At 41.3% G+C, this 27,123-nt stretch overlaps 1 protein-coding gene across 1 annotated transcript in view; it reads right to left on the bottom strand.

Annotated features, from left to right (window-relative positions):
- kcnk10a (potassium channel, subfamily K, member 10a) overlaps positions 1-26,503 on the bottom strand; it is a 42,752-nt gene extending 16,249 nt beyond the window's left edge. Inside the window, exons 1-3 of the mRNA XM_034075480.2 lie at positions 26,042-26,503; positions 21,342-21,727; positions 712-829 (exon numbers count right to left, since the gene is read on the bottom strand). Of these exons, the coding sequence (XP_033931371.1) occupies positions 712-829; positions 21,342-21,727; positions 26,042-26,102 (565 nt within the window). The 5' untranslated portion in view covers positions 26,103-26,503. The remainder of the gene's footprint in view (positions 1-711; positions 830-21,341; positions 21,728-26,041) is intronic.
- Positions 26,504-27,123: the final 620 nt, after the last annotated feature.

The raw sequence follows: 27,123 nt of genomic DNA, 5'->3' as shown, positions 1-27,123 counted from the left end.
CGACAGGTAATCATTGATCAGTTGCTGAGCGACCACACATTATGGTTTTGCCACTTGTGAACAGCAGAGCTAGAATGATGTACTTCCTTGACTACAAAAAAGAGGCTGTTAGGATAAATGTCAGTGCAAGTGAGTTCATGTCTTGCGAACATAACACAATCCTCAACAAGGCTGGACATCATTGGAACTATTGGCCATGCTTTCTCTGTTTCCCCCACCTAGGGAACCTGATATCATGTATACCTGGGGGAAAGGTGAAGAGAAAGACCATGCTCCGCCCACAAGACAAGTAAACAGCCTTGTACTTTGCAGAGGACAAGCGCCAAAGATCAGGTGGGAAGAGTTATTTCCCCAATATTCTTTATTGAAGACACTTGCTGTCAAACTGTCTCAGTCTCATATTATATTTTACATTTTGCCTACGTCTCCTATGGTCTGCCACAGCACATCTTATTTAGAAGACTAACATTGAATGAAAATAATGAACATTTGAATACCTATGGCATTCATCCAACCAGATATAAAACATACTCATACCACTGATCACGTACTAATCCTGTTGCTGCACTCAGTTGGCACATATCCAAATGCATACATTTACAGGAATAATAATCTTGTACAGCCATCACGCAATGCAACAAACAGTAAATTCCCTAAAGAAAACGGAATGAACCTGTTAAATGTGAGCCATTGAATAATGCCATACAGTACCTATTGTTGTGATGACAGTCCCAGCAAAGAAGAAGGCACTTCCCAGATCCCAGTGGCTGGAGTTGTAGGAGGTATCACCTATGGGACTCACTCCAGCATTCACAGCCTCCACAGAGTGCTGGGGAGAGAAGCAGAGACAGAGGCACATCACATCTTGGTCTCACTGTGGTTGTTGAGGATTCTGTCTTTCTGTACTTTGGATTCAGCTTCTTGAAGCGATGGGCCAGCATTTAAGGGAATGACAACATGCAGGTTTATAACATTTAGCTTAGAATATAGTTTCCAATCAGTGTACTCTGAGCATCATGCTATGTGTGCGTGTATTTCTCTTGAGCACAGCCAAGATGCGGTCGAATTCAATTGCAGGGCTTCGCTAGCATTCATGGAGGATTGAAGTGTGCATGTTGAATTGATTCAAGATGGCAGGTCACAGTGGTTCTTTTCCTTGGAAGGTTCCTTGAAATCACTGCTGAAAGTTATTAGGCAACAAGCTACGATTATGTGTTTCAGAGTTTGTTCTCTCAGCAGAATCTAACATTGCTTGTTCTGGAGCCAGGACAATGACTAATAATTTGTTGTTTTGCTCACTGTCCTATTTGTCATTGAAAACAAAACCTGGAACTGCATGCTGGTGTGTTTTCAATGAAAATCAGTTTTTGTTTTTTTCACGTCACTCTTTAACAATTACATTTGAATTAAAAGGCATGATTACAAACCACAGACAATGTCTTCATTGAGTTCACCTAGAACTCAAACCTATGATATACTTGACAGTAAGGTAATATTGGGCTATGAAAAATAAAATAAATAATATATTTTATATAATACTCATCAAAAGCAAATATGTCTACCATGCTGCTAGTCTTTTTGTACCAGATGTTAAACCGTCTTCTTCTATGACACACTGCAACAGTCAGGTATTTGTATAGATGTTGCAAATTCATTTGTTATTCAATATAAGTAGATTACCATCATTTAAAGAAGTTGAATAGAACATGTGTCATCAGCACCCTGCCCAGGTTTAACTTTCTCAGACCATTTATCCAGATCATCCTGCTGCACAACTTGGTGGCTTCTTTTCTGCATCTGCACAGTGAATGAGTTTTGCTGAGGTGACGGGAAAGGGCACAGGCTAATATCAGGAGTAAGCACAACACATCATCTGCCCTGCAAGTGTCCATTGTAGCAGATGGACTCTCAGTGTAAAATGCCACACTCTGTGCTGGGCTCTGTGGCCGGCTGAAGGGTAATCACACAAGGACAAACCAGATCAACTTTGTTTACAGTGAGTCAAACTCTGATTATGAAGTTCCAACTAGTCATTAAGATTTGCCACGTATTTTAAGTCTTGACATTTTTACAATACATCGAAATAAATGATCATACAAGAAAGTATATTACCTGCCTTATGATACTGATTTCACAAATGATATTGTAGATATGATCAGGGGCGGCGGGTACTGTAGGCTCGGGAAGGCTAAGCCTTCCCAAATATTTTTGTCACTGCATCCTGGTAAAATATAATGTATAATGTTTGTCTTTGACATTAGCGCTGCTATGCAGCCACCTGTTCCCTGTGCCCTGTACTACGAAGCCAGTTCAACAGACCCTGGATATGTTTGAGTTATCTTAACTAACCCTAACAAACGAGATCTCGCTAAGCGGTCCTACGACGCTGGTTATCAACTCGGTAAATCAAGCCAGGGTTTCTCTCTCCAGCTGAGAGCGCGTTCACGTGAAAGGGGTGGGGTTAGCAACATTTGACCAATCACAAACAGGTACAAGTGTACTGAAAGCGCAGCGTCATACTTCATTAATGAAAAGTAAACTAATATTAGACAAATATGAACTTTAAACATCCATTACTTAAACATATAATCCAGGATACAAGCCACATAGCTGCACCTGCAAGGTGAATAGAACAACTGGTTAAAAAATAAATAAACTACCGAGTGTTTGAAACGGTTTGAAAGCGTAACAGTTTTATGAAATCACTCCCCCATCTAAGACACGAGTGGATCTGACTTTAATTACATTTGAGTTGAGTGTTTCGTCAACACAATGTGTTGCTTTCGTCCGCCAAAGTACAATAATGATTTTATAACTGACTTTTCTGACTTTCTGTCCGGGATCATGGTGAAATATGATCGTGTTTTGATCTGCGGAGACTTTAATGTCCATGTGTGCTGCGAGTCTAAACCTCTGGTTAGGGATTTTTTAAACCTCCTCGACTCTTTCGGTCTCATTCAGTCTGTGGCTGGCCCAACACATGATAAAGGACACACCTTAGACTTAGTATTATCGTTTGGATTGTCTATCTCTGTGGATGAAATCTGTGCAGGAACGCGTATCTCAGACCATTTACCGGTTCTGTTTACAACCTCGATCCCTTCTGTAGGAGTCGATCACGTGCTCCTGCGCGTTGTCTGCGTTCAATTAACCCCTTGACTGCCTCAAGTTTTCAGATGCTTTTAATACTTATCCGATTTGTAAATTAGAGGTGAACTGTGCTTTTAGTGCGGATGAGCTTATCTCTTTGTTTGATTCGACATGCACACTAATACTGGATTCCGTTGCTCCTTTTACGCTTAGACGCACCAAAGTTCTCTTAGAGCCGTGGCTCAATGATTGTACTCGCGCCTTTAGACGCGCTTGTATGCATGCAGAGAGAAAATGGAAAAAGGATAAACTTCATGTCTCCTTAGAAATTCTTCGTGCTTGCCTTTCCGATTACCAGACGGCAGTCAAAGCAGCCAAAACAGAGTATAGTTCTCTGTTAATCTCCAAAAACAGCCATACACCTCAAGTTATTTGTAATGTCCTCAATTCGATCATTAAACCTTGTGATGCTTCTCCACTTGTGCCATCAACTACTCTCTGCGATACATTTCTTAATTTTTTTATCGAAAAAGTATCTGCTCTTAGGCTAGCCCACACTAGTGCTACCCCAGATCCTGCTCCCTTTCTGTGCCCTGCTGTTCTCAACCATTTTGAGCCTGTATCCCTCTCTTCTCTCTCAGAAGTAGTCAAGCACCTGCGGCCGACAAACTGTATCTTAGACAGCATTCCCTCTCGCTTCCTTAGAGATGTTTTTGAATCAGTTGGAGCAAGTGTTTTATTGCTTGTTAACACCTCTCTTAGCTCAGGATGTGTCCCAGCTGCCTTCAAACATGCCGTGGTTAAGCCACTACTTAAAAAGAAAAATCTCGATCCCTCCATTCTCGCAAATTTCAGGCCCATCTCCCAGCTACCCTTTTTATCTAAAGCCCTGGAGCGAGTAGTCTACTCCCAGCTGCAGTCGTTTTTAACCACGCATGGCATCCATGAAAAAGTTCAGTCTGGCTTTAAACCCATGCACAGCACTGAAACAGCCCTTTTAAGAGTTTTTAATGATCTGCTCTTAGCCGCCGACTCAGGTAGCCCAGCTGTCTTGGTGCTGTTAGACTTAACTGCTGCCTTTGACACTGTGGATCATAGTATCCTGTTGTCACGGCTTGAACAGTCCGCAGGTATTACAGGCTCTGTTCTTGCATGGTTTAGGTCTTACCTGACGGACTGTAGCTTCTCAGTGCAGCTAGGTGCCTTCTCCTCTGCCAAAGCCCCTCTTACCTGTGGGGTTCCCCAAGGCTCGATTCTGGGCCCCATCCTTTTCCTATTGTATATACTGCCCCTAGGTTCAATTCTCACAAAACATAATATCCCCTTCCATTGTTATGCTGATGATGTACAGATTTACCTGCCTCTCAATCACAATGCCAACTCACTACAGCAGTTGAAGGACTGCTTAATAGAGATTAAATCCTGGCTGAGCCAAAACTTCCTTACCCTCAATGAGAGCAAGACCGAGGTCATCTTTTTTGGACCAACCAACAGTCTCCCCGGTTGATATTCTGGGCTCCCTCAATACAAATATCCTCCCCTCTGTCATGAACCTTGGAGTGACCTTCAACAGCACCTTTACATTTGATAAGCAGGTTAGCACTGTAGTCAAGACCTGCTTTTTCAAAATACGACTATTGGCTAATTGACCAAGTCGTTTTTATCTTTTAAAGACCTAGAAAGGGTTTTTAACGCCTTTGTTACCTCGAGACTGGATTACTGCAATGCTCTGTATGTGGGTATGGACCAGGCCTCAATTAGACGCCTCCAGCTAGTTCAGAACGCAGCTGCACCTCCTCTTACTGGCCATAAAAAGCGTGACCATATCACCCCAATTCTGGCCTCACTGCACTGGCTTCCAGTTCGGTTCAGAATAGATTTTAAACTCCTTTTATTTGTTTTCAAAGCCCTAAATGGGCTGGCTCCTGCCTATATAGCTGAACTCCTCCATCGCTACACCCCAGGAAGAGCCTTAAGGTCGGCTGATCAGCTGTTGTTGATAGTGCCTAAGACCAGGCTTAATCCCCGAGGGCATCGAGCTTTCGCAGCGGCTAGCCCTAGACTCTGGAATACTTTGCCCCTCCATGTGAGGTCGGCCCAGACCCTGGGGGTCTTTAAATCAACACTTAAAACTCACTTTTTCTCTCTGGCTTTTGTTTAATTATTTATTTATTTAGTTATCCACAGAATTGATACTATTTTTAATATTATTAAATGTTATTAATATTATTGGGGTTTTATGGGGTTTCAGTTTTTTATGATTAGTAGGTTGGGGGCGGGGAGACCTTAGAGAAGGTTCTGACTGGACTGACTGGTTGCTACGTCTGGTTGCTTGGAGCTGAGTTGGTATAACCCTGAATTAGATTAGAACATTTTAGAAATATGAGGAATAACCTCTTGGTTTTATAAACCGTTTTGTAATTACTTCTTCATCCATTTTTGGATCTCTGCGGGGTATTCATTTAAAACCCTAAACCCCCCCTTGGGGTTGGTCCCTCCCCTCTCCCTCTGCGGATCTAAGGTCCGGTAGTGCCCCATCATGCTTACCACTATTGCGGTAAGCATGTTGTAACTTCCGGTTGTTGTTGTCATTGTCATCTCCGGGTATCTCGTGTGCCTGTTCTGTTGCTGATAGCTTATTATCTTAACTTAATCGATTGTTTTACAACTCTTGATCACGGCAACTGCCTGACGTTGTAATCACACGTTACTACAGCTTAAGCACTCACAACTCTCCTTCTCTTAGCGACTGTAACTCCACAGTTGCCTACACTCTTTTCGGGTTTGCTAACGGTAGCTACTTTAGCTTGATAGCTAGCCATGGCTCTTTCCCCACCCTCGGGTGCTATTTCCTGCTCTAACTGTCTCATGTTTGGTTACTTCCCTACCTCCTTTACTGGTACCGATACATGTGTTAAATGTAGTATAGTTGTTATGTTGGAGGCGGGAATAATAGCCATAGAAGCCCGGCTCCGCATCTTAGAAAGTAACTCAGCTACAGTAACGGCCCGTCCACACTACAGCGTCGACAGCCTCGACAGCTTCAATCTGCCCATTCACTTTGAATGGGGTGACGTCACGTTGCCTCGCTTTTTCGCTGAACTGAATTGTGGGTAGCATAGCAGTCCGTCTCCGCCGTCTCGTACGCCGGAGTAGCCAGCGCCAGCCAATCAAATCTCGTTTCGGAAAATCTGACAGCGCAAGCCGTAGCCAATCAAACCGCGTCTAAGCTGGAAGAGATATCCCGCCATTCATTTCTATATTTCAAAAAACGATGGAGGAGAAACTAATTATCGCTGTAGCAAATCACCCGGTTTTGTATGACCAGACCCTCTTCACCTACCGGGATACAAACCGGAGGAACCAGGCATGGAGGGAGGTGGCAGAGACAGTGGGTGAAACTGGTAGGTTTTCGCCTGTTTGGGGAGTTTATATATATATTGCTCCCATAAAATCCCCGGGGGTTTTTGCTTTGTATGTCGGTGGCGGGAGATTCATGTGATTGGTTGTTGGTCGCGTTGCTTGAATAAAATCCCCAAGCTTCAGACACGCCCAGCTCCAAGCTTTTTTTGAAGCTGTAGTGTGGACGATCCGTAAAGCCCATGTTAGCATGTGCGGACCGGCAAAAGGTAGCTCCTCTTAGCCGTCCCCCGGGAACTCCCGAGCAGCAGGGAGACTGGGTGACTGTTCAGAAGGGGCATAACGCGAAACCCGCATCAACGAGCTGATGTTGCAGCTGAAATGATCTCCAGGTCACAAAGTCAACCTGATGATGTGATACCAGTTCTCAAGCACAGTAAATGTTCTCTTCCCAGAGTGGGACCAAGGTGATGATTTAGTAGGCTACATGGTTTTAATAATACTTTTGCTTTTCAATGTTTGCCATTTCAAACCATGAGCTGGTTCAAATAATATTTGCCTTGATTTACAATATGTTCTCATTTGTTTTATCAGTAGGCTACAGCTTTGAAGCTTTTGTGCTTTTCTTTGTCATAGTCCATTTTGGACTATATGAAATATTTCAGGATTGCACTTTTAACTCACTTGAAATGTTCTCACTTGCTTGGTTTCAAAACATAACAAAGGCCATAATCTGTTCATTGGGACCATCAATGCTATTTCTCATTGCTGTTGCCGGCCACTATTGCTCATGTAAACCTACTACTGCTGCGCCCCCTGTAACCTCAGAGGCACCCTGAGTCATTTTGTTCTGGAGCCGGGCCTGCACACGGCCACATGCTAAACACACTACAGAGCCCATTCCGTGTCCTGTTAGTGTTTACTTACTTAATACAAGTTGTCAGTAGCCTTAAGGGCCTACACAGTTGTTATGCTATACCACATTGCCCTTCACTGGATGTATAATGAGCTGCACTAAACTACATTTCAGCATTTAAAATACCTAGCCATTCTTTTGCGGTTATTTTGGTGAAAGTAACTAAAAAGTAACTAAAGTAGTGTAACTCATTACATTTCAGAGACAGTAATTTTGTAATGTAACTTATTACTTTCAAAAGAGAGTAATAAGTAATATATTAGTTTTTGGAAGTAACTTGCCCAACACTGATTGTTATTCACGTCGGTGGTAATGATGTTCGTTTACGCCAATCAGAATGCACCAAACTTAATGTGGAGTCGGTGTGTACTGTGTAGTTATGCTAAAACAATGTCGGACACCGTAATCTTCTCTGGTCCCCTCCCCAATCTGATCAATGATGACATGGATAGCCGTATGTCATCATTTCAGTGCTGGTTGTCTTGGTGGTGCCCAGCAAACAATGTGGGCTTCGTAAATAATTGGACAGCCTTCTGGGGAAAACCTGGTCTGATTAAGAGAGACGGCATTCATCCTACTTTGGGAGGTGCAAATCTCATTTCGGCAAACATTTCAGGGCTTTGTGGACTTAATCCATGACAAACTGGAGTTGAGACCAGGAGGCGGAGTCGCAGTCTTACACGCTTCTCTGCGCTCTCTCCTAGGCAGTCATCCATAGGAATCCCGAACCCAATAAAATACCCAATATTAGCGGTGTGTTTGTCTGCCCAAGGACAATTTAAGGTAAAACCTAATAGAGGTGTCATACATAATAACCTAATAAATGTAAATGTAACAACTACTACAGTGCAACAAAACAGGAATATTAAATGTGGTCTCTTAAACATAAGATCTCTAGCATCTAAAGCAATATTGGTAAATGATTTAATATCAGATTATAATATTGATATATGCTGTCTCACTGAAACTTGGTTGAGACATGAAGAATATGTCAGCATAAATGAGGCCACTCCACCCAGCCATATCAACACTCATATTGCCCGAGGCACGGGCCGAGGAGGTGGAGTTGCAGCAATCTTTGACTCAAGTTTACTTATCAATACTAAACCAAAATTAAATTATACCTCCTTTGAAAGTCTCATTTTTAGTCTTACGCATCCGACCTGGAAAACTTTGCAGCCAATCTTATTTGTTACAGTGTACCGTGCACCAGGTCCTTATTCAGAATTCTTATCAGAATTATCTGAGTTTTTATCAACTTTGGTACTTAAAACAGATAAAGTAATTATCGTAGGTGACTTTAATATTCATGTTGACGATGATAAAAATAGCCTTACTGTTGCATTTAACTCTATATTAGATTATGTTGGTTTTTGTCAGAGTGTAAATAAACCAACCCACTGCTATAATCACACTCTCGACCTTGTTCTGACTTATGGTATTGAAATTGAGCAACTATTAGTCGAACCGCATAATCCTGCTTTATCCGACCATTTCTTAGTAACTTTTGAAGTACTGTTACTAGACTACAAAGCATTAGTCAAAAGCTCCTGCAGCAGAAGCCTATCTGTTAGTGCTATAGCCAAATTTAAGGAAGAGATTCCACCAATACTTAACTCGATAGCATGTCTGCATGTAGAGGAGGAAACTTATACAAAATGTACACCACCCCAAATTGATCATGTTGTTGATAGTGCTACAGATGTGCTGCGAATAAAATTAGACTCTGTTGCTCCTTTGAAAAAGAAGAAAATAAAACAACATAGATTAGCTCCATGGCATAATGCCAAAACCCGCAAAAATAAAGCAAAAGTCGAGACAACTTGAAAGGATATGGCGCAGGGGTGGGCGATATGACGATATATATCGTCGTGACGATATTAGGTCTCCACGATATGCTTTTTCAGAGATATCGTCCTATCGTGATAAAAAAAAAAAAAAAAATTGAAAAAAAAAATTGAAAAAAAAAAAAAAATAGCGGAAGGGGAAGAGGCTCTCCGTGCGCGGCGCAGGGGGCTATGACAGCGGACGGAGAGTCTCTTCCCCTCCCGCTCCCCCAGCCTCACCTACTGATTTTAATTTCACCATATATCAAGCCCGATCGATTTCACAATGTCAGCGCACCTCTGCTTTCGTTCAGTCCGAGTTGTTTGACACGCTCCCAAAGTCCCCGCCCCCTTTCTTTGCAGCGAGCAACTATAGGGCAGGCATTTCATAAAGGGGCTCCTGATGAAAAGACTAGCAAACGGTGGAAAGACATAACTGACGCGGTGGCGTTTTATGTTTTTCCCTTCAGTTATGCTAAAGTCTTTTATTACACTTCAAGTCTACTCTAAAGTTTACATTTGAATTGTTTGGCACTGACTTTTCCTCATTGATGTTTTATGTTTTACTTAGTTATGTTTTACCCTCCTTTTCATGTTTATTGATGTTCACTGCTCACTTGTTCATTCAGGGATTCATTTCTGAAATAAAACCAGCTTGAAATGCTATTTTGGTCTGTTACTCCTTTTTGTTTTAGTTTCTGTTACCTTGTAGGTGCTTGTACTGTTAAGTAACTTGAAAAATAACCATAATAACCGACATGAAAAAATATCGTGATAACATATTTTTCAATATCGCCCACCCCTAATATGGCGTTCCACTAAACTTGAAAAATCTCGTTTAATTTGGCATATTACTCTCAATGAATATAAGGAAGCACTGCGTGAAGCGAGAGCAGCCTACTACTCTTCATTAATAGATGAGAATAAGAATAATGCAAGATTTCTATTCAGCACTGTAGCCAGGCTGACAGAGAGCCACAGCTCGATTGAGCCTTCTATTCCCATAGCACTCAGTAGTAATGATTTTATGTGCTTTTTTAACGATACAATTGTTACTCTTAGAAACAAAATTAATGACCTCTTGCCTTTGACCAGTATAGTGTTATCAACAGCTCCCGGAAATGTAAGTTCTAATTTTACACTAGATAGTAAACTAGAATTATTTTCAGCCATAAACCTTGAACAATTAAATTCAATGATTCTCTCTTCTAAACCATCAACGTGCATGTTAGACCCAATTCCAACTAAGCTGTTGAAGGATGTTTTTCCATTAATTAGCACTTCTTTATTAAACATTATGAATATGTCTTTATTATCAGGCTATGTTCCACAATCATTCAAAGTAGCAGTGATACAACCACTTCTTAAAAAGCACAACCTCGATCCAGAGGTTTTAGCCAACTATAGACCTATTTCTAATCTTCCGTTCCTCTCAAAAATTCTTGAGAAAGCGGTCGCAAAACAGCTGTGTGATTACTTAAAACAACAATGATTTATTTTAAGATGTTCAGTCTGGCTTTAGAACACATCATAGTACAGAGACAGCTCTGGTTAAAGTCACAAATGACATTCTAATAGCCTCTGACAAGGGACTTGTCTCTATTCTTGTTTTGCTCGATCTCAGTGCTGCATTTGATACTATCGATCATGATATCCTATTGCAAAGACTAGAGCACTTAGTTGGCATACAGGGAACTGCTTTAGGCTGGTTTAGGTCCTATCTATCTGAACGCTCTCAGTTTGTACGTGTCAATTATGAATCTTCCACACAAACCAAAGTTAGCCATGGAGTGCCACAGGGCTCAGTGCTCGGACCTATTTTGTTCACATTATATATGCTTCCGTTAGGCAATATTATAAGGAATCATTCTGTACATTTTCATTGTTATGCGGATGATACTCAACTATATTTATCAATCAAGCCTGATAAAATTAATCATCTAAATAAAATTCAAGACTGCCTCAAGGACTTAAAAACGTGGATGACCTTCAATTTTTTTATGTTAAACACGACCAAAACTGAAGTTATTGTACTTGGCCCGAAGAATCTACGAAACAAATTATCTAAAGATATACTAACTATGGATGGCATTAATTTGGCCTTCAGTGAGACTGTAAGGAATCTTGGTGTTATATTTGATCAGGATTTATCCTTTAACGCCCACATAAAATCAATTTCAAGGACCGCCTACTTCCATCTACGTAACATTGCAAAAATCAGGCATATCTTGCCTCAAAACGATGCAGAGAAACTAGTCCATGTATTTGTTACTTCAAGGCTGGATTATTGTAACTCTTTATTATCAGGGTGTACCAAGAAGTCAGTCAAGTCGCTTCAGCTGATTCAAAATGCTGCAGCTCGTGTACTAACCAGAGTTAGGAAAAGGGACCACATTACTCCTGTTCTGGCTGCCTTACACTGGCTCCCTATAGAACACAGGATAGAATTTAAAATTCTTCTTCTCGCCTACAAAGCCCTTAATGGGCAGGCGCCATCTTACCTTAAATAACTCATTATACCCTACTGTCCTACTAGGGCATTGTGTTCCAAGAATGCAGGGTTGTTGGTTGTTCCTAGAGTCTCTAAAAGTACAATGGGAGCCAGAGCCTTTTCTTATCAAGCTCCACATTTGTGGAATCAGCTTCCAGTTTGTGTTCGGGCGGCAGACACCCTATCCGTTTTTAAGAGTGCGCTTAAGACCTTCCTTTTTGATAAAGCTTATAGTTAGGGCTGATTAGATTCAGCCCCTAGTTTTGCTGATATAGGCTTAGTTTGTCGGGGGACATCTTACTTCTTCCTTCTCTCTGTCTATACCTGTGTACTCTCATGTTCCGATTAACCCAGCTTCCCCAAATTCCTTTCTTTTTGGTGTCTATATACGCCGGGATCCGGAGTCATGGATGATCCTGCGGTCCTGTGTCCTGCATCGCGAGCCCTGGATCTTGAGTCGTGGCTGTGGTCCTGGATCATAGGTCCTGGATGGATATCCTCGTGGATTCATCTTCCTATTATACACACATGCATTTCCAAATATTTGGACTACCTATGTTGCAAATGTATTATCTTTTCAATTTAAACACGGCATCTATCACGTCTGTCCGTCCTGGGAGAGGGATTCCTCCTCTGTTGCTCTCCCTGAGGTTTCTCCCATTTTTCCCTTTAAAACTGTGGGTTTTCTCCGGAAGTTTTTCCTTGTACGATGTGAGGGTCTAAGGACAGAGGGTGTCGTATTGTCATACTGATATTTTGTACAAACTGTGAAGTCCACTGAGACAAATGTAACATTTGTGATATTGGGCTATATAAATAAACATTGATTGTTTGATTGATTTAAGAGTCGCTTATCCAGGCGGGGGAGTGCATCTGATGAAGAGATAGGTTGTTGTGCTCTCTATCTCTGTTTCTTATCCTACATTTTCACCCTGGACTAGAGGGAAAGCATTCTTGGACGCCTTTTCAGCCCTGTTTCTTACTATATTCTTCCTACCCCGTTTACCTTGAACTATTCTAGGAGAGTGTGTTGACGTTGACTCGTTAGGCCTTTCCTCCTGTACTTGTTTGTTCCCCAGTTCTTTCCTTTAACTGAATCTAGGAGAGGGCATTTAGGCCTCTCTACTTCCTTCTTTTGATTAGTTTAGTTTTTCACCCCCTTTCCCTTTAACTAATTTATACAGGAGAGTGTATTTACGTAGTCATGTTGTGCCTCTCGGCGTATACTTTGACTTTCTGTCTCTTTGGAGAGTGCTAGTACGTTGGATATGTTGGGCCTTTTCACTGTTGTCCCTCTTCACTAGTATCCCATGTCCCCTCTTCATAATTTGGGTCTTCATAATTTCCACCCTATTCTAAGGGGAAGCATGATGGTGCCTTTTCATTTCAATTTCTGGCTTTGTGTTTCTTCACCTCTTACTCGTTTAATATTTAGGAGAGTGCATTTACGTAGTCACGTTGTGCCTCTCTTCCTCTGGTTCTGGCTGTTCTTTTCATACCCTTGTTTCTCAGAGAAGAGAATAAATACTATTCTAAAAAGGAGCTGACACATGGTGTCTCTTCACTTGTACACTTGAGGGGTCAGAGTTCATACGGTGAGGGATTCCATGAGCGGTATGCGCCGGTCTGTGCCTTTACCTTGGACTTCTAATAGAACTGCTCGGGTCATGATAGATTGAGTGGGGAAGTTCATGAGATCTTTCTAGAGGGTTATCAAGAATAACTTTTATCCAATGACCTTTTCCCTCTCTGTCTGTGTCTGTGTATTTTCTTGTTCCGATTAACCCAGCCAAATATTTTTTCTTGTTTTGTATCTATATCTACGCCGGGATCCGGAGTCGAGGCTGATCCTCTTGCTGTAGTCCTGTGTCTTGGATCCTCTATCCTGAGTTCTGGATTAAGTCGTGGACGTTCGGGTCGTGGCTGAACCTGTCTCTGCGGTCCTGCCTTGGGTCTCGCCATGCTGCTTCCCTGATGGCTTCCACAGGATTGTAGCTGGCATCCTCGTGGATTCATCTTCTTATTACAGACACATGCATTTCCCAACATTCGGTCTATATGCTGTAAAATGTATTATCTCTTCGATTTACACACGGCATCTATTGCACGTCTGTCCGTCCTGGGAGAGGGATCCCTCCTCTGTTGCTCTCCCTGAGGTTTCTCCCATTTGTTCCCCTTAAACTGTGGGGTTTCTCTGGAAGTTTTTCCTTGTACGATGTGAGGGTCTAAGGATAGAGGGTGTCGTTTTTCTCATACTGATATTCTGAACAATCTGTGCTGTTGTATTTGCTGTAAAGTGTCTCTACTGTAGGCTATTTTTATTATATGTACAGCACTTTGGCTCGACCAAAAATCGTTTATAATTGTGCTATATAAATAAAACTTGATTTGATTTGCTTAAAATAATACTTCTGCATACAGTGTGTGACACTGTAAGTGTTGCATGGCCAGATACGGCTCGAGATGCTGACTCAGATAAGGAAATATATGATATATTATGATATTATATGATCGATGATCGATGATCTGATTGATGATGTGATATGAATGATAAGTGCAACACGTTGGGGTCTTCTCTGTATACAGCAGTTTAAACTGTATTTCCTTTATCCTGTAATATGACTTGATAGATTTAAACTCCGCACACTGAGCTCTGATTGGTCAGCAGGCGGTTCTTTCACTGAGTTTATCTCTTTTCTATAGGCAGCGCCTACTACTACTACTACTACTACTACTACTACTACGGGTAAGTAGTGAGTAAGCACTGTTAATTGTGGGTTTAGTGGAAATGGTAATACAGGTAGCAAATCCAATAAACGTATGAATCAAATAGACTTCAGCACCTGCAGTGAAATGTAGACTCTGCATTTACCCATCCTATAAGAAGATAATGGACTAATACTATAATTAGACCCTCCAGAAAAACGCGGGCTAAAATCCTTGATTATGCGGGCTAAAATCCTTGATTATGCGATCAAACATGCGGGGTTTTATGTGATTTTATGCGGTGAAATTGCGGGAAGTTGCGAAATATGCGGAAAGTTGCGAAATATGCGGAAAAAATAAATATTGGGCTGTCTTATTTATTTATTCTCTCTCACACACAACCTGCCACTAACGTTAAACCCCTTTACTATTCAATTAAACACATTCAATGTTTATTTATTGTAAAAGCAATTGGGCTATTTTAATCACACTCTCTCTCTCTCACACACACACACCCACACACACACACACACACACACACACACACACACACTTCTCCGCCTCATTCTGTTTTCATTTACTCGTTCGTTATCTAACCAGCTTCAATCTTGTAGGCTACTCACTTCGTTTCTTGTAGCCCTCGAAAGGGTTTTGGAGGTTGATGCCTCGGTGAACGTGAGTTGTTTGGCTTTCTTGTCCGCAGCAGCAGAAAGCATTTTCGAATATTTGAATGAATCAAAGTGGGTCGTCACCGTCGATGTTCTCTTATGCTCCAACACACAGTTGCACGGGGTGCAGAATAGTTTCCCCCCAGACATCGGGGTACTGCTTTGCCCGGTCTTTAGCAGAAATGTTCGTCGGTAAATGAGATGGATTAGATTTTTTCATCTTGGTGAAGAGAAACTCTCGTGTGAGCTCCACACGTTAACTCTACGGTGTTGTTTACCTTCTGTGATGCGCGAGCTGATGACGTCGCGCATCATCAAGACGAGTTCACTTTTTTTTTTCTCAACTTTGTGTGGAAAAATGCGGGGATTATGCGGCCTTTTGATAAATATGCGGCTTTTTAAAAATATGCGCCATTTTGCTGATTATGCGGTAATTTCTGCGATAGCAGAATCGCGTTTTTCTGGAGGGTCTATATAATGGACCGCATCTCTGTACTCTCTCTGTTTGGGGACCCAAGAAAAGTTCCTGGGACAAAGCTATGGCCACCCATCTATTGTATCACGCACTTATCTTACAAGCAATGGGCCTCTTATACTTAGGTGGAATGTTTATTAAAGGATATGGTTACGGTGGTTATTCTAGTATCTAAAATATACAATTTGCATGTTTAAGAAGGAAGCTACCAGTAAACGTTTCCTTATTTATGTTGTGTTAAACTTTGCAACTTTTCAAAAAGTTTCTACTGAAAGACATGCATACACGATATTAGGGCTGTAGCGATACAATAATCTCACGATACGATACGATACACGATATTCAGCTCACAATACGATATATATCACGATATTCAGCCAACGATACGATTCGATACGATTCGATATAATTCGATACACTTATATCATTTTCTGAAAGATTTTAAAGGGACAGTGTGATTTTGGTGACATCTTGTGAGTGTTCTGTTGACTTGGATTGAATTAATTCAACTGACAATTGAAAGCATCAATTATACAATATATGGCTCTGACAGAGAGTCTACAGCTTGCAAATGCTGGACAAAATGAATCAAAAGATGTGGTGAGAAAATTTGTTTCATTTATTGAAACAGTGCAAACTGTAGCTTCCAAGCCTTTGAAACGTAAGTACATAAAGTGCAGTATCACAATGGATAATTAAAAGGTGCAGCAGGTAGCGGAACACGGTGGATTTGAATGGGACTTGTTAGAAATTAAAATCAATGTTTTGATGGCATAAAGTACCTTAAAGGTGACATGTCATGCTTTTCCGGTTATTACCCGTCCCCTTGTGTGTTATGAAGGTTTTTATGCATGTAAATAGTGTGCAGAGTCAAAACCCTCAAAGTACACCATGTAGCGAGTAAAACTCTAAAACAGAAAATATCTCCCCAAAACGCCTCGTTGGAGATACGTCACTGTCCATTTGATTCTTCCGGGTACATCATGATGTCATGTGGTCCCCGGAACAAAATGGACCAATCCGTGGAGCCGTTACGTTACGTCCGCGCAGCCGTTACGTTAAGCCCCCGCTGATTGGTCCAAATTGACCAATCCACGGGCTTCCTCACACACTCAGTGCATGCAGCTCAGCTGATTTCTCCTCCCTGGCTGCAGGCTGATAACAGACAGTTGGGATCGCGGCTCACAGGGAGGGGGGGGGGGCAAGAGCTGCAGCGAGCCGTTTAGTGGAGAGAGTGAATACACATACTTTACAGAGATGCATATGCGAAACCAATGTGAGTTTGGAAAAATGCACAGTATAAATCTATTCTAGTAGACCTCAACAATGGAATTATGATCAGTGGAAATGGCCATGACATGTGACCTTTAAAGGTGGGGTAGGTAATTTCGGAGAAACCAGCTCGAGTGCACTAGAATTTGAAAATACACAACCGGAGAAAATCTGCCACTTCCTCACAGAGCCCCTCCTCCAACACACACAAACGTGCACATGACCAATGAGGGCACGAGATAAGTTTGTGCACAGATGGAAGGCTGACAGGCAGGTAGGCCATCCAGTTACTTTAGCCGGGCCGGCTCAAATGATTGGTCGTGCTTTTTACAGTACTACGGCTTCCACAGATGACGTTATTTTATGGATTTGTTGTCAAAGCACTTAATATATTCATTGCTATCGGGATGTTAAGAGCATTCCATGGAATATAACAAAAAGTGTATCTCGAGCCGGTTTCTCAAACTTACCTACCCCACCTTTAAACATACCGTCAGCTTAAATACTGTTTTATACTGAAAAACCAGAAGTTCTTGTGCACAACCAGTTGTTAAGCTTTTATTCTGAAAATCCTTCATCTCCGGTTAGCATTTAGCTGTGGCTAATATACCATTTACTATAGAGGTGAATTTAGTAGCGATATGACACGGAGTGTTGCACACCGAAACCTACTGATTTCAACACTACAACTATAGACGTCGAGATATTATTATTGCTGAATATTAAATGAAGGTACAGTTTATTTGAATACGTTTGTTTACAGACGTGGGTAGCATGAGACAACATCCGGAACTACCGGAAATGATACCAGCCGTGAGGTATTTTTGGAGTATTGATTACAGCGTTTAAAATGTGTTAATGAAAAGTCATGAAAGAGATAAGGAGGAGAAAGGGCGTGTTTAGTTATATATTTCATGTACAATGTCTGAATCCTCTGTAATGCGCAACAACGAACATTGGAGACGTGGAGGGCCGGCCCCCAGCAGCGCCAACCGGCTCACAGGGAGGAGCCAGCAGAGGATATTTAACAGCTGGAAAGGTGGAGCTCACTCTCTTCCCTTTGCTCACGAGAGCCAGAACACAGCTGTTTTTCTGACTGAACCATCTTCTGCTTGTAACATTACCGCGCTTTTTATTAATTAAAGTATACATTTGAACATTCTCAGAGACTCAATTAGTCTCCTTTTTAAAGAATAACGAACACAGTTATCAGACTTAATGTATCGATACCCGCGGCTGAAATATAGATACTTTCTCGGAAAACTAAATATCGATATATAATGCAGGATTGATTAAATTGCACAGCCCTACACGATATGGACTTGGTTGAACTTCTGAAAAGGGACAAACATTTGAAACTGGTGTCCCTCAAGGTTCCATCCTGGGGCCTTTCCTATTTTCTCTGTTAACCATTTGACTTGGCTCTGTCATTTATTTAGCAAGTGAGAAAGGGGGGAGACACATCATATAATTAAATGATGATTAAGGATAACAAATAAAAGTGAAGAGCTTAGCCTAGAAGTTAGCAACAACTTTGGCTCAGGCTCACTTAAGGTATGCTGAGCAGCTATTCTCATTTTAGAGTTGAAAATGGAACCATGTGGTAAGTGGATTTTACTGCAAGAGCATTTGATTAAGCATCATTACAGGTCTCAGCATGATCATCTCTCAGTCTGTGAGTTGCATGCAGCGTCTTCTTTCAGGAAACAGCACTCATTCTACAGCAGGTATTTTCTTCAATGTAAATTGATCAGATACTGTAATGCAGAATTTGTCTAAAAGTAATTCATAGCCATATCAGTGTTTGCTAGACACACTTCTGCACCTTCAATTGTGGCAAATGTTCTATATGTTATTTACAGAGGTGGATGGATACTATGCAGCTCTGGATTTATGGGTTTCTATTCTGTATTGTTGATTGCATCAGGCAGGGAAAAGGAGCTGGCACTGATCCATAGCAGCTCTCTGGATTCAGCTGCAGTGGCTGTACTCTACATTATCCTGGCCATTATCATATAGGGTTTCACTACTGCTGAGGTCAATAACTGTTCATGCCGAACAACTGGGTGTTACTCCGCAACTTTATGAGTGGTTGTGAGCACTTGGCTGTGAAAAGCCCTGGTGCTTGCAAAAGTGAGTACTGCAGTACAAGTATTGGTTAGTGTTAACCATTCAAAGCAAAAATGCTCAGTATTTAAATCTGGTCATATAAAGTACGCTGTAGCAGAATTTGCCTTTGATATAGCTCTACCTAACGACAGTGCTACTGTATACCATTCAATGACAAAACAACATAAAACAGTCATTTCTACCCCATTACTTGCCTAAAATCATGGTTACATTATATGTTTCAGCTCTTTAAAAGATCAGTTTAATATTCTTTAAAAAATACTGCAAGATTGTTGCATAATTCATGTCATATCGCTCAACACCCTAATAAAGTTTGATTGTGAAACATCCTTTGTTCCTAACATATAATACACACAAGGCACAGTAGTAGCAAGTAGCAGAGCCATGAGTTTAGAAAAGCTGTCCAGATCATGGCCTCCATCGGAGTAAAAGGTTTCTTGTGTCAGCGGGTAATGGAGCTCTCAGGTCACATTGGTCATCCTGACACGTTTTCCTGTGGATACTGAGATTTTATAGGGTGTGTGATGACCAAAATAACAGGAGCACAGTAGGTTACAAATAAATAATTAATCCCAATAAAGAGTTGTGAAAAGAAAATCTGAAGCTCTTCTTATATCACTGTATGTGCTAAATCTTCTCCTGTGTTGCAAAATGAATGTACGCACTTCAGCACAGCAGCTAAAATAATCCCTACGTGAAAGGTGGTGAAACCTTCCTCATGCATCGAAGCGTTGGTTACGGGTGTCTATGGTCACTATTCACCCCGCCTCAGACTGGGTGATCTACACCCCTCTGGGTGCCACTACAGCACTCTCTGGTACCAAACCAGCAGGCTCATGAACAGCCTCTACACCTCAGATGCCACCTTGCTGACCTCTGAATCTTGGTAGTCCAGAGGTTTTTTTTTGTACATACTCTACTACTCTGCACTTAGATGGGTTGGATGCTAAACTGCATTTAAATATCTGATTACACTTACTGCTATGAAAACGAAGTTGAATCTAAACTAAGAACTGCAACACATGTGCTATAGTTTGCCGTTAATACCAGTATTGTAAGTACTGGTATAGTGTATATTCTTGAATATAATCAAGTTAGCAACAGGGTGCTAACGCTAATCAAGATTAGACACACATACGCGAAGTAATCACAGTTTCCTTTCAGGTTGTGTTTTACATGTCTATCTTAGGGGTATGTCTATTAGGTACATTTAGATGCATACATTGGTGAGGATCACGGAGCAAAGGGGGCATTAGCACAACATAAAACTGGCTAAGCTTGGTTTTTTCCAGAAAGAGCTACATGAAAAGAAGTTCACACCAGCAACACATTAATCCAACCCCTCTCAGCAGTTTATGTCATTATCACATCCCTTGACATTCCTTAAGTGTGTGAATCTACGATGGAAGTTAGACATATACGCATTTTGAACAAGTTCTACCCAATGTTTATAAGGCTTAAATATAAAACAAACATTTTAATAAGAAAAACGTACAGCTTTCGAGTTTGAAGTTGTGTCATGTCAGTATCAATCCATCCTTGAGTTTAATTTTTCACGTGAATTCCGGCTGTGTTATAGTCTTCATTGAGAAATACTTTTCCTGCTTGAGTTGGCTCATTTGAAGGACACATAATGATGAAAAAACACTTTAAAAAGTGCATCCTTGTTTCAAAGAAATGTCTTAAAGAACATTGGAACTTATTAGAACTTGTAGTCTTATGTTAGTGTTATTGGTAGAATTGGCATTTATTTATCTATTTATTTGATGGATGTTCTCATTAATATCATCATTATTAAATAACTGAACATTATTACTAGGCTAAGTTTGATCTTCTTTGCAGCTGAAACATGTGGCGCCTTCTGATTAGAACCACTTAAACATATCAGCTTGGGAAACATCTAATTATCATTATTTGTTATTTTGTTTATTAATGTGTATTTCGTTAATGAAATAATGGATTCAAATGATTAATGTCAAAGAAGAATAGTTGAAAATACTCATCCCAAGAGTTTCCATAGGGCAGTCTCAGAGTGAAATCACAATCTACATTTTTTCTTTGTTCATCCAACGTACAAAAACCCAATAAAGATACAGGAAGTCGAACAATAGTAAAGTTGAGACCTTCGATTTATAAAAACACATCTCAGTGGAAAATTATTCTCAAATTCACACAACCTCAAGAAGTTTCAAGGATGTAGAGCCATCAGGACTCTACACTGTGTGTACGAGACAGCACAGTGTGGTTTGTATCTATTTCCAGGGGGCTGGCAGTGTGTGGGGTGTGTTTGCCGCTTGAAAAGAGTGCAATCGATATAAAGCTCAGGTTTCAGTAGACCTTATTCCCCACTGGGATCCACATTTGGGGCTTTGGAAAGGCTGCAGTATCGAACAACGGCTGCTCTTACCTTGATGAGTGCCTCCAGCTCGTCCGGGGACACGCACTGGTGTTTCTGCAGGAAGGCGGCCTTCTCTGCTGTGATGGTGATCTTCTGGTTGTTTTCGAAGGGCTGCTCCAGCGCCCGGAACACCAAGCCCCCCACCACCAGGTACGCAACCACCACCACGAACACTGCCAGCACCGTCTTCAGCTTCATCATGGTGAAGGTGACTGAACCGTCCACCACCCCCTCCATGTTGGCCACCACGCTGGGGGGGCGGGGGGCGACAGAGAGCCGTGGCAGAGCGCAGCCCATCGGGTTCTGCATGGTGGCCACACTGGCATGCACCAGGCTGCACTGAAGCATGCCTACCTGCACCTTCTTTGGGGGGACCAGTTTGGTCTGGACTTCCACTGAAACACAAGACAAGTCAACAATTGTGTGTGTGTTGCAACATCTCAAGGTGTATTAAGTGTCTATGTAGAACTTAAGGCTCAAGAAAAACACAACTTAAATAAAAAAAAAGTCTACACTGCATTCCTGCAGTACATTTTAATTGGCATGAGTTAGGGAAGTTAACGGAAAAACCTGATAAATTCTCCTGACGAATAATAACGGGCCGTCCACACAGCGGCGTGCGTTGAAAGCTTCACCATTCACTTTGAATGGGGTGACGTCACTTTTCGCCGAACTGCATTATGGGAAGCGAAGCGGAGCTTTGCTGGCGTGGCTCACTTTTGAAGCCTCGGCAGAAGCGTCAGCCAATCGAATCATATGCCAGTACAAGCCAACTGAAATCGCTGCTTGTGTGTCAGGAGCGGGAGATTCATGTGATTGGTTTGTTGGAGTTTCAGACACGCCTGCCAGCAAGCTTCAACGCATGCCGCTGTGTGGACGGGCGGTAAGACCGCCATCTTATCTAAAGTTAATTACGTTCATCCAGTGTCAGAAGGATTACCTTTTAACAAACGTTGTAATGCTTTTCTTTCATTTCAATTTGTGTAAAACTTTGAAGATATAACATTGTATTGTTTTCTTTTTACACTGACTCAGATTAAATGAAAAGACTACGTCAGTCGAAGCTCAGCTTTGGTAAGGAAGAGACAGGACAGGCAGAGAGAGAGAGAGAGAGAGAGAGAGAGAGAGAGAGAGAGAGAGAGAGAGAGAGAGAGAGAGAGAGAGAGAGATGGAAGTCAGGGAGGAACTGCAGGTACAGTCACACAAAATAATGTAGGCTTAATAACCCCATCTATCCATCTATACATCTATAACAATAGTCTTCATTTACAATATACACAATAGGCATAATTGTAAAACAACATACATCTATGGCCGTTTTGATGTCATAATAACATACAATTGTATAAAACACAATTTGCTTACATCTTTGTTCTCTTTTGAGAATCAAACAAACAAGTGAAATTAACTAAATGGCTGAATTGCTTTTAATTCACTGGCAGGAGCAACAAGTGAACAACGAGGGAGAGATTGAACAAAGAGAAAGAGGAGAGAGAGAGAGTAAAGAACAGGAAGAAGACAGAGAGACAAAAGAAGATGGAAGAGAGGCTGCAGGTTATGGAAAGGAGAGAGACATGGAAAATGAATGTTGACAATGTTTTGTGATGATTTTAGCCTCTTCTGCATGTCCAGATCATTAATAGTAACAATCAACTGATTCTTATGTATCACACTTTCAAAACTAATTGATGCTGCAGCCCACTGACATGGTTTGAAATCAATATATTATTAGATGTTACTTATTAGATGCTTTTATCCAAAGTGACTTACATACTCGATACTGTGGGCAATCCCCACAGGAGCAATTTGTGGTGAAGTGTCTTGCCCAGGGACACAACGACATGCTGACTGCAGTGGGGTTTGAACCTGTGACCCCCTGATCCAAACTCCAAGGCTCTATCCACTGCGCCACACGCCTCCCATTATCTAATGTGTGACCCCCCACAGGACTTAAAAAGCTAACTAGATCATGAAAATCACCAAAATCTCGGGGGGTATCCCCCGAACCCCCCTAGCATGTTTGGACCTCGGTATTTAGGAAATCCTGGATACGGCCCTGAAAGCATGCATGTTTAATTAGAAACAATTTTAAATGCCTTTAAGCAAAACAGATTTGGGAGGAGAAATAGAGAGGGGCAAATCAATCTTACACAATACACGTCTAAATGCTTTTTTTAAATATTATATCGACAAACTCTGAAGCGAGACCATAAAAGAAAGGAAAACGACTATTACAGCCTTTTATGCAATCTCTGGAACACTATTTATTCCCAGGATTCATATTTTGCAGGATGTTTGCAGACAGGCAGAAGAGAGAAGACTAATCTTTTACCAACATACTCTAATGTTTACCCAGAGATGCAGTACAGTATATGTAACACATAGCTGCAACACCAACTGTTGTGCAACAAAAACAACCGGAGAAAACCCTGAACACAAAAACATAACTTCCAAGAGTAAGACTTTTGCTAAACTTGTAAACTCATAAAAAACCTTTTATCCATTTGACTTTATCTATAACTCATGCAAGTTTAGATCTGTGAAGCACTGGCTGCATATCCGTAAATCAAAAAGTCCAGTGGGTCAAAGACAATAAGTCTCTACCAACGGGAGGTAAAGATGTGGTCATTTTCCAGGAAGGGTGAAAACACCTGTGGCCATCTTTTGCCAAGTAATTATACGCTGGCTATTTCTTGACTTTAATTATTTCTGGTTAGAGAGCTGCAGGTATTCTGAATGCTGCTGCTCGAGTCCTCACTAACACTAAGAAAGTGGATCATGTCACTCCATTTCTGAGGTATTTACACCGGAATTGACTTCATTTCTGATCTTCCAGAACTCTCAGGTCTTTTGGGAGGGGTCTGCTCTCTGTCCCCAGAGTCAGACCTAAACATGGTGAAGCAGCGTTCAGTTATTATGCTCCAAATATCTGGAACAAACTACCAGAAAACTGCAGGTCCTCTCCAATAAAGTATTTTATATCAAGGCTGAAGACTTTTTTTGTTTTGCCGCTGCCTTCTTTATATCTAAGTAATATCTTACACTGTAACTTTATAGTTGTATTTCATATATTTTTTTATTCTATTGAGTGTATTTTTAATTTGTATTCTCTTGGCTTTGTAATGACTGTTTTTACATGTATTTCAATAAAACAGTAGAATGTGTTTCATTGCCCTGAATCTTAATGCATTTAATGTCCATTGTAAAGCACTTGTGTTAAAATGAACCTTTCTGGGAGTGCAATACAACTTTAAGTAACCTACTAATCCACTGAATCATTTTGACAACAGGCTTCAAACTCAAGGAGCTTGGGATAATACAACTTATTTTTAAGTCTTACTTCTATTGGTCAGAAAAAATAAGCAATGTTTGAGTGCCTTGGCAGCTACGCATGCATTGCATTGCAACAACCCACTATCGTTTCAAGTTTTGGGACATTTGTTGCATGTACCATCCCTCTCCGGAATGCACTATCAAATACTTTTTTGAACAATTTGAAGATGTCACCTCTGCCTTTTACTATTATTGTATTACAATATAGAACCAAGGATACATCAGTTAACAGGGTAATTACTGGCAGATTGATCAATAATGAAAATAATGGCAAATTATTGACCTTGAAAATAGTATTTACACAGAAGTTCTTTTGGGTGTGCTTACTTTCTTTCTTTGAGACATTATGTGCAGGGGGAGGATGCATTGCATTGGATGTAGTCTTTAATAAAAACTCATTTCCATTGGTAAAGACACCTGAATAGATGTGTTTAAAATGGCTTTACGTGGCTTCAACCCATTTGTGTACGTCATTAAAAGTGTACAGTGGAAATGTATCCTTCTCCTGGAACCAACCCAGGCTGTTGAATATGGTTATATAATGTGTGTGGGTTTTCCCCCCGGTGTGACTGACAGCCCCCAAAACAAAACAATTGTTTTTTACATTTCTCCATCTTAAATAATGTTGTTTAACAGTGGAATCGTGACCAGGGCCATATCTCACTGACGCTGAGCACACTTAGATAGATACCGATAGAATCGTCTGCTTTGTTATGTAACCAATGTGTATAGAAAACCGCTTTCTTTCCAGACGTGATGATGAACGATACAAAACCATAGCTTTAACGGTGCAGAAGCAAGACTTGGAAGTGATTGTCATACATCTCTAATATGTCATGTGCTGAATCACCAACTGGGTAAACAGATGTTGAAGCTACGCTATAGGAGGACGTGACACCCATGCAAGATTTCGGGGGGGATCTTCCCAGAGGTAGATTAGGTCATGTTTAAAAAGACTGACAGTCTGGTTAATTTTTCCTGGAATCATTTGGTAATACATATTTCCCTCCCATTGAATCATTCCGCAGATATAGACACATCAAAACAAGCCCCCCCTTTGTGTTTCCATCAGTGGGGATGGCACAGGCTGCAGTAGCCTATTCTCCCATAGTGACGTTCAGCATGCAGCATCAGCCTCCACTACCACATTTCTCTGGAAAGTCAATGTTTGCCAGCATTAATCTTTCAGTGGAAAGCTTGCTGGAGCTTTCAGGCAGAAGCAATCAGTGGGTGCAGACCAGGTAAACACTGTAGAGTAGCAATTACCCAGACTGCAGCATTTCAATTCAATACACGCAGTGATGAGATGAGGCATTTTAATGGGATTCAATGGGAAGATGCAGATTGGATGGCAATATTAAAAATGACAGTCTAACCTGGTGGTGGTGGAGGGTTCATGCTCCCGAGCTTTCTTGGATTCTCAATCGGAAATTTCATCTTGGATCTCCTGGTTCGTGATGCTGCTGCAGGGGGGGATACATGTATTTAATGGATCATGGTCCTTTTGGTCGATTCCGTCGGCTTTAACCTGGAGAGGATGGAGAACGGCAGGGAGTAAAAACACATGATCCGCGGTGGGTGGAGATGCCGGGTGAAGCTGCTCTTCTCTGTTGACTCGCGGCGGGTCTTCAGGAGCGCACACCCACTGCTCGCCGCATCACCGTCCGCATTGTCCAGCAGGTTAATACTGTGCAGCGGGGAGACGACGCTCCATTAAAAGTGTGTATCGTTTACATACTGATGGGTTTGTTGCTGTTGTGCGTCCACGTCAGGATCGGGATGCAGCGGATCGTCGACTCTGCGCTACCAGTGTTGTTCCACTCCTCTCCGACGCAGACCGCTTCTGGTTCCACCGCTGCGCATCGTCGTGACAGGCGGAATGCGCAACAGTTTACATTACGTCCGTTTACAGAAAGATAACAGTTTGCCTGGAGAATAGGGAGAGAAGGAGGGGATAATAATGTTATTTAAAAATCCCCCTCGTTGAATTTCGAGTTAAATCTTAATGATATTGAAAATGTGATGTGACTTCCTTTTACCTGTGGATTAGGCTATACCTCAATATCAAATGCAATGCAAGTGAATACAATAAAAGACACATTTCAATTGGTTGTTTTTTTACTATTTTTTATTATAACAGAACAATATGTCCTTAGCAAAAATAAGAAACCAAGATAGTATGAAAAATGATTTTATTTATAGGAAAACCTGCCTTTCATAAAGCACATTCAGGCCCAGTGGCGGTTCTAGAGAAATTTAGGGGGGGGGGGGGGGGCACACTGGGGCCAGTTATTTTAGAGAGGGGCATATGGGCATAGATGTGTCTCATAATTATTTGTGTGAACATAAAAATAATATGTGTGTAAATATGTGATTTGTAAATATAAAACACCATCCACAAATGCATTAAAAATATTTGCAAACTCACAAATACATTTGCAAATGTAAAACGGATCTG

The sequence above is a fragment of the Pseudochaenichthys georgianus genome, chromosome 24 (genome assembly GCF_902827115.2).
Source record: "Pseudochaenichthys georgianus chromosome 24, fPseGeo1.2, whole genome shotgun sequence".
Taxonomy (NCBI): domain Eukaryota; kingdom Metazoa; phylum Chordata; class Actinopteri; order Perciformes; family Channichthyidae; genus Pseudochaenichthys; species Pseudochaenichthys georgianus.
This window is presented reverse-complemented; position numbering and strand designations above follow the sequence as displayed.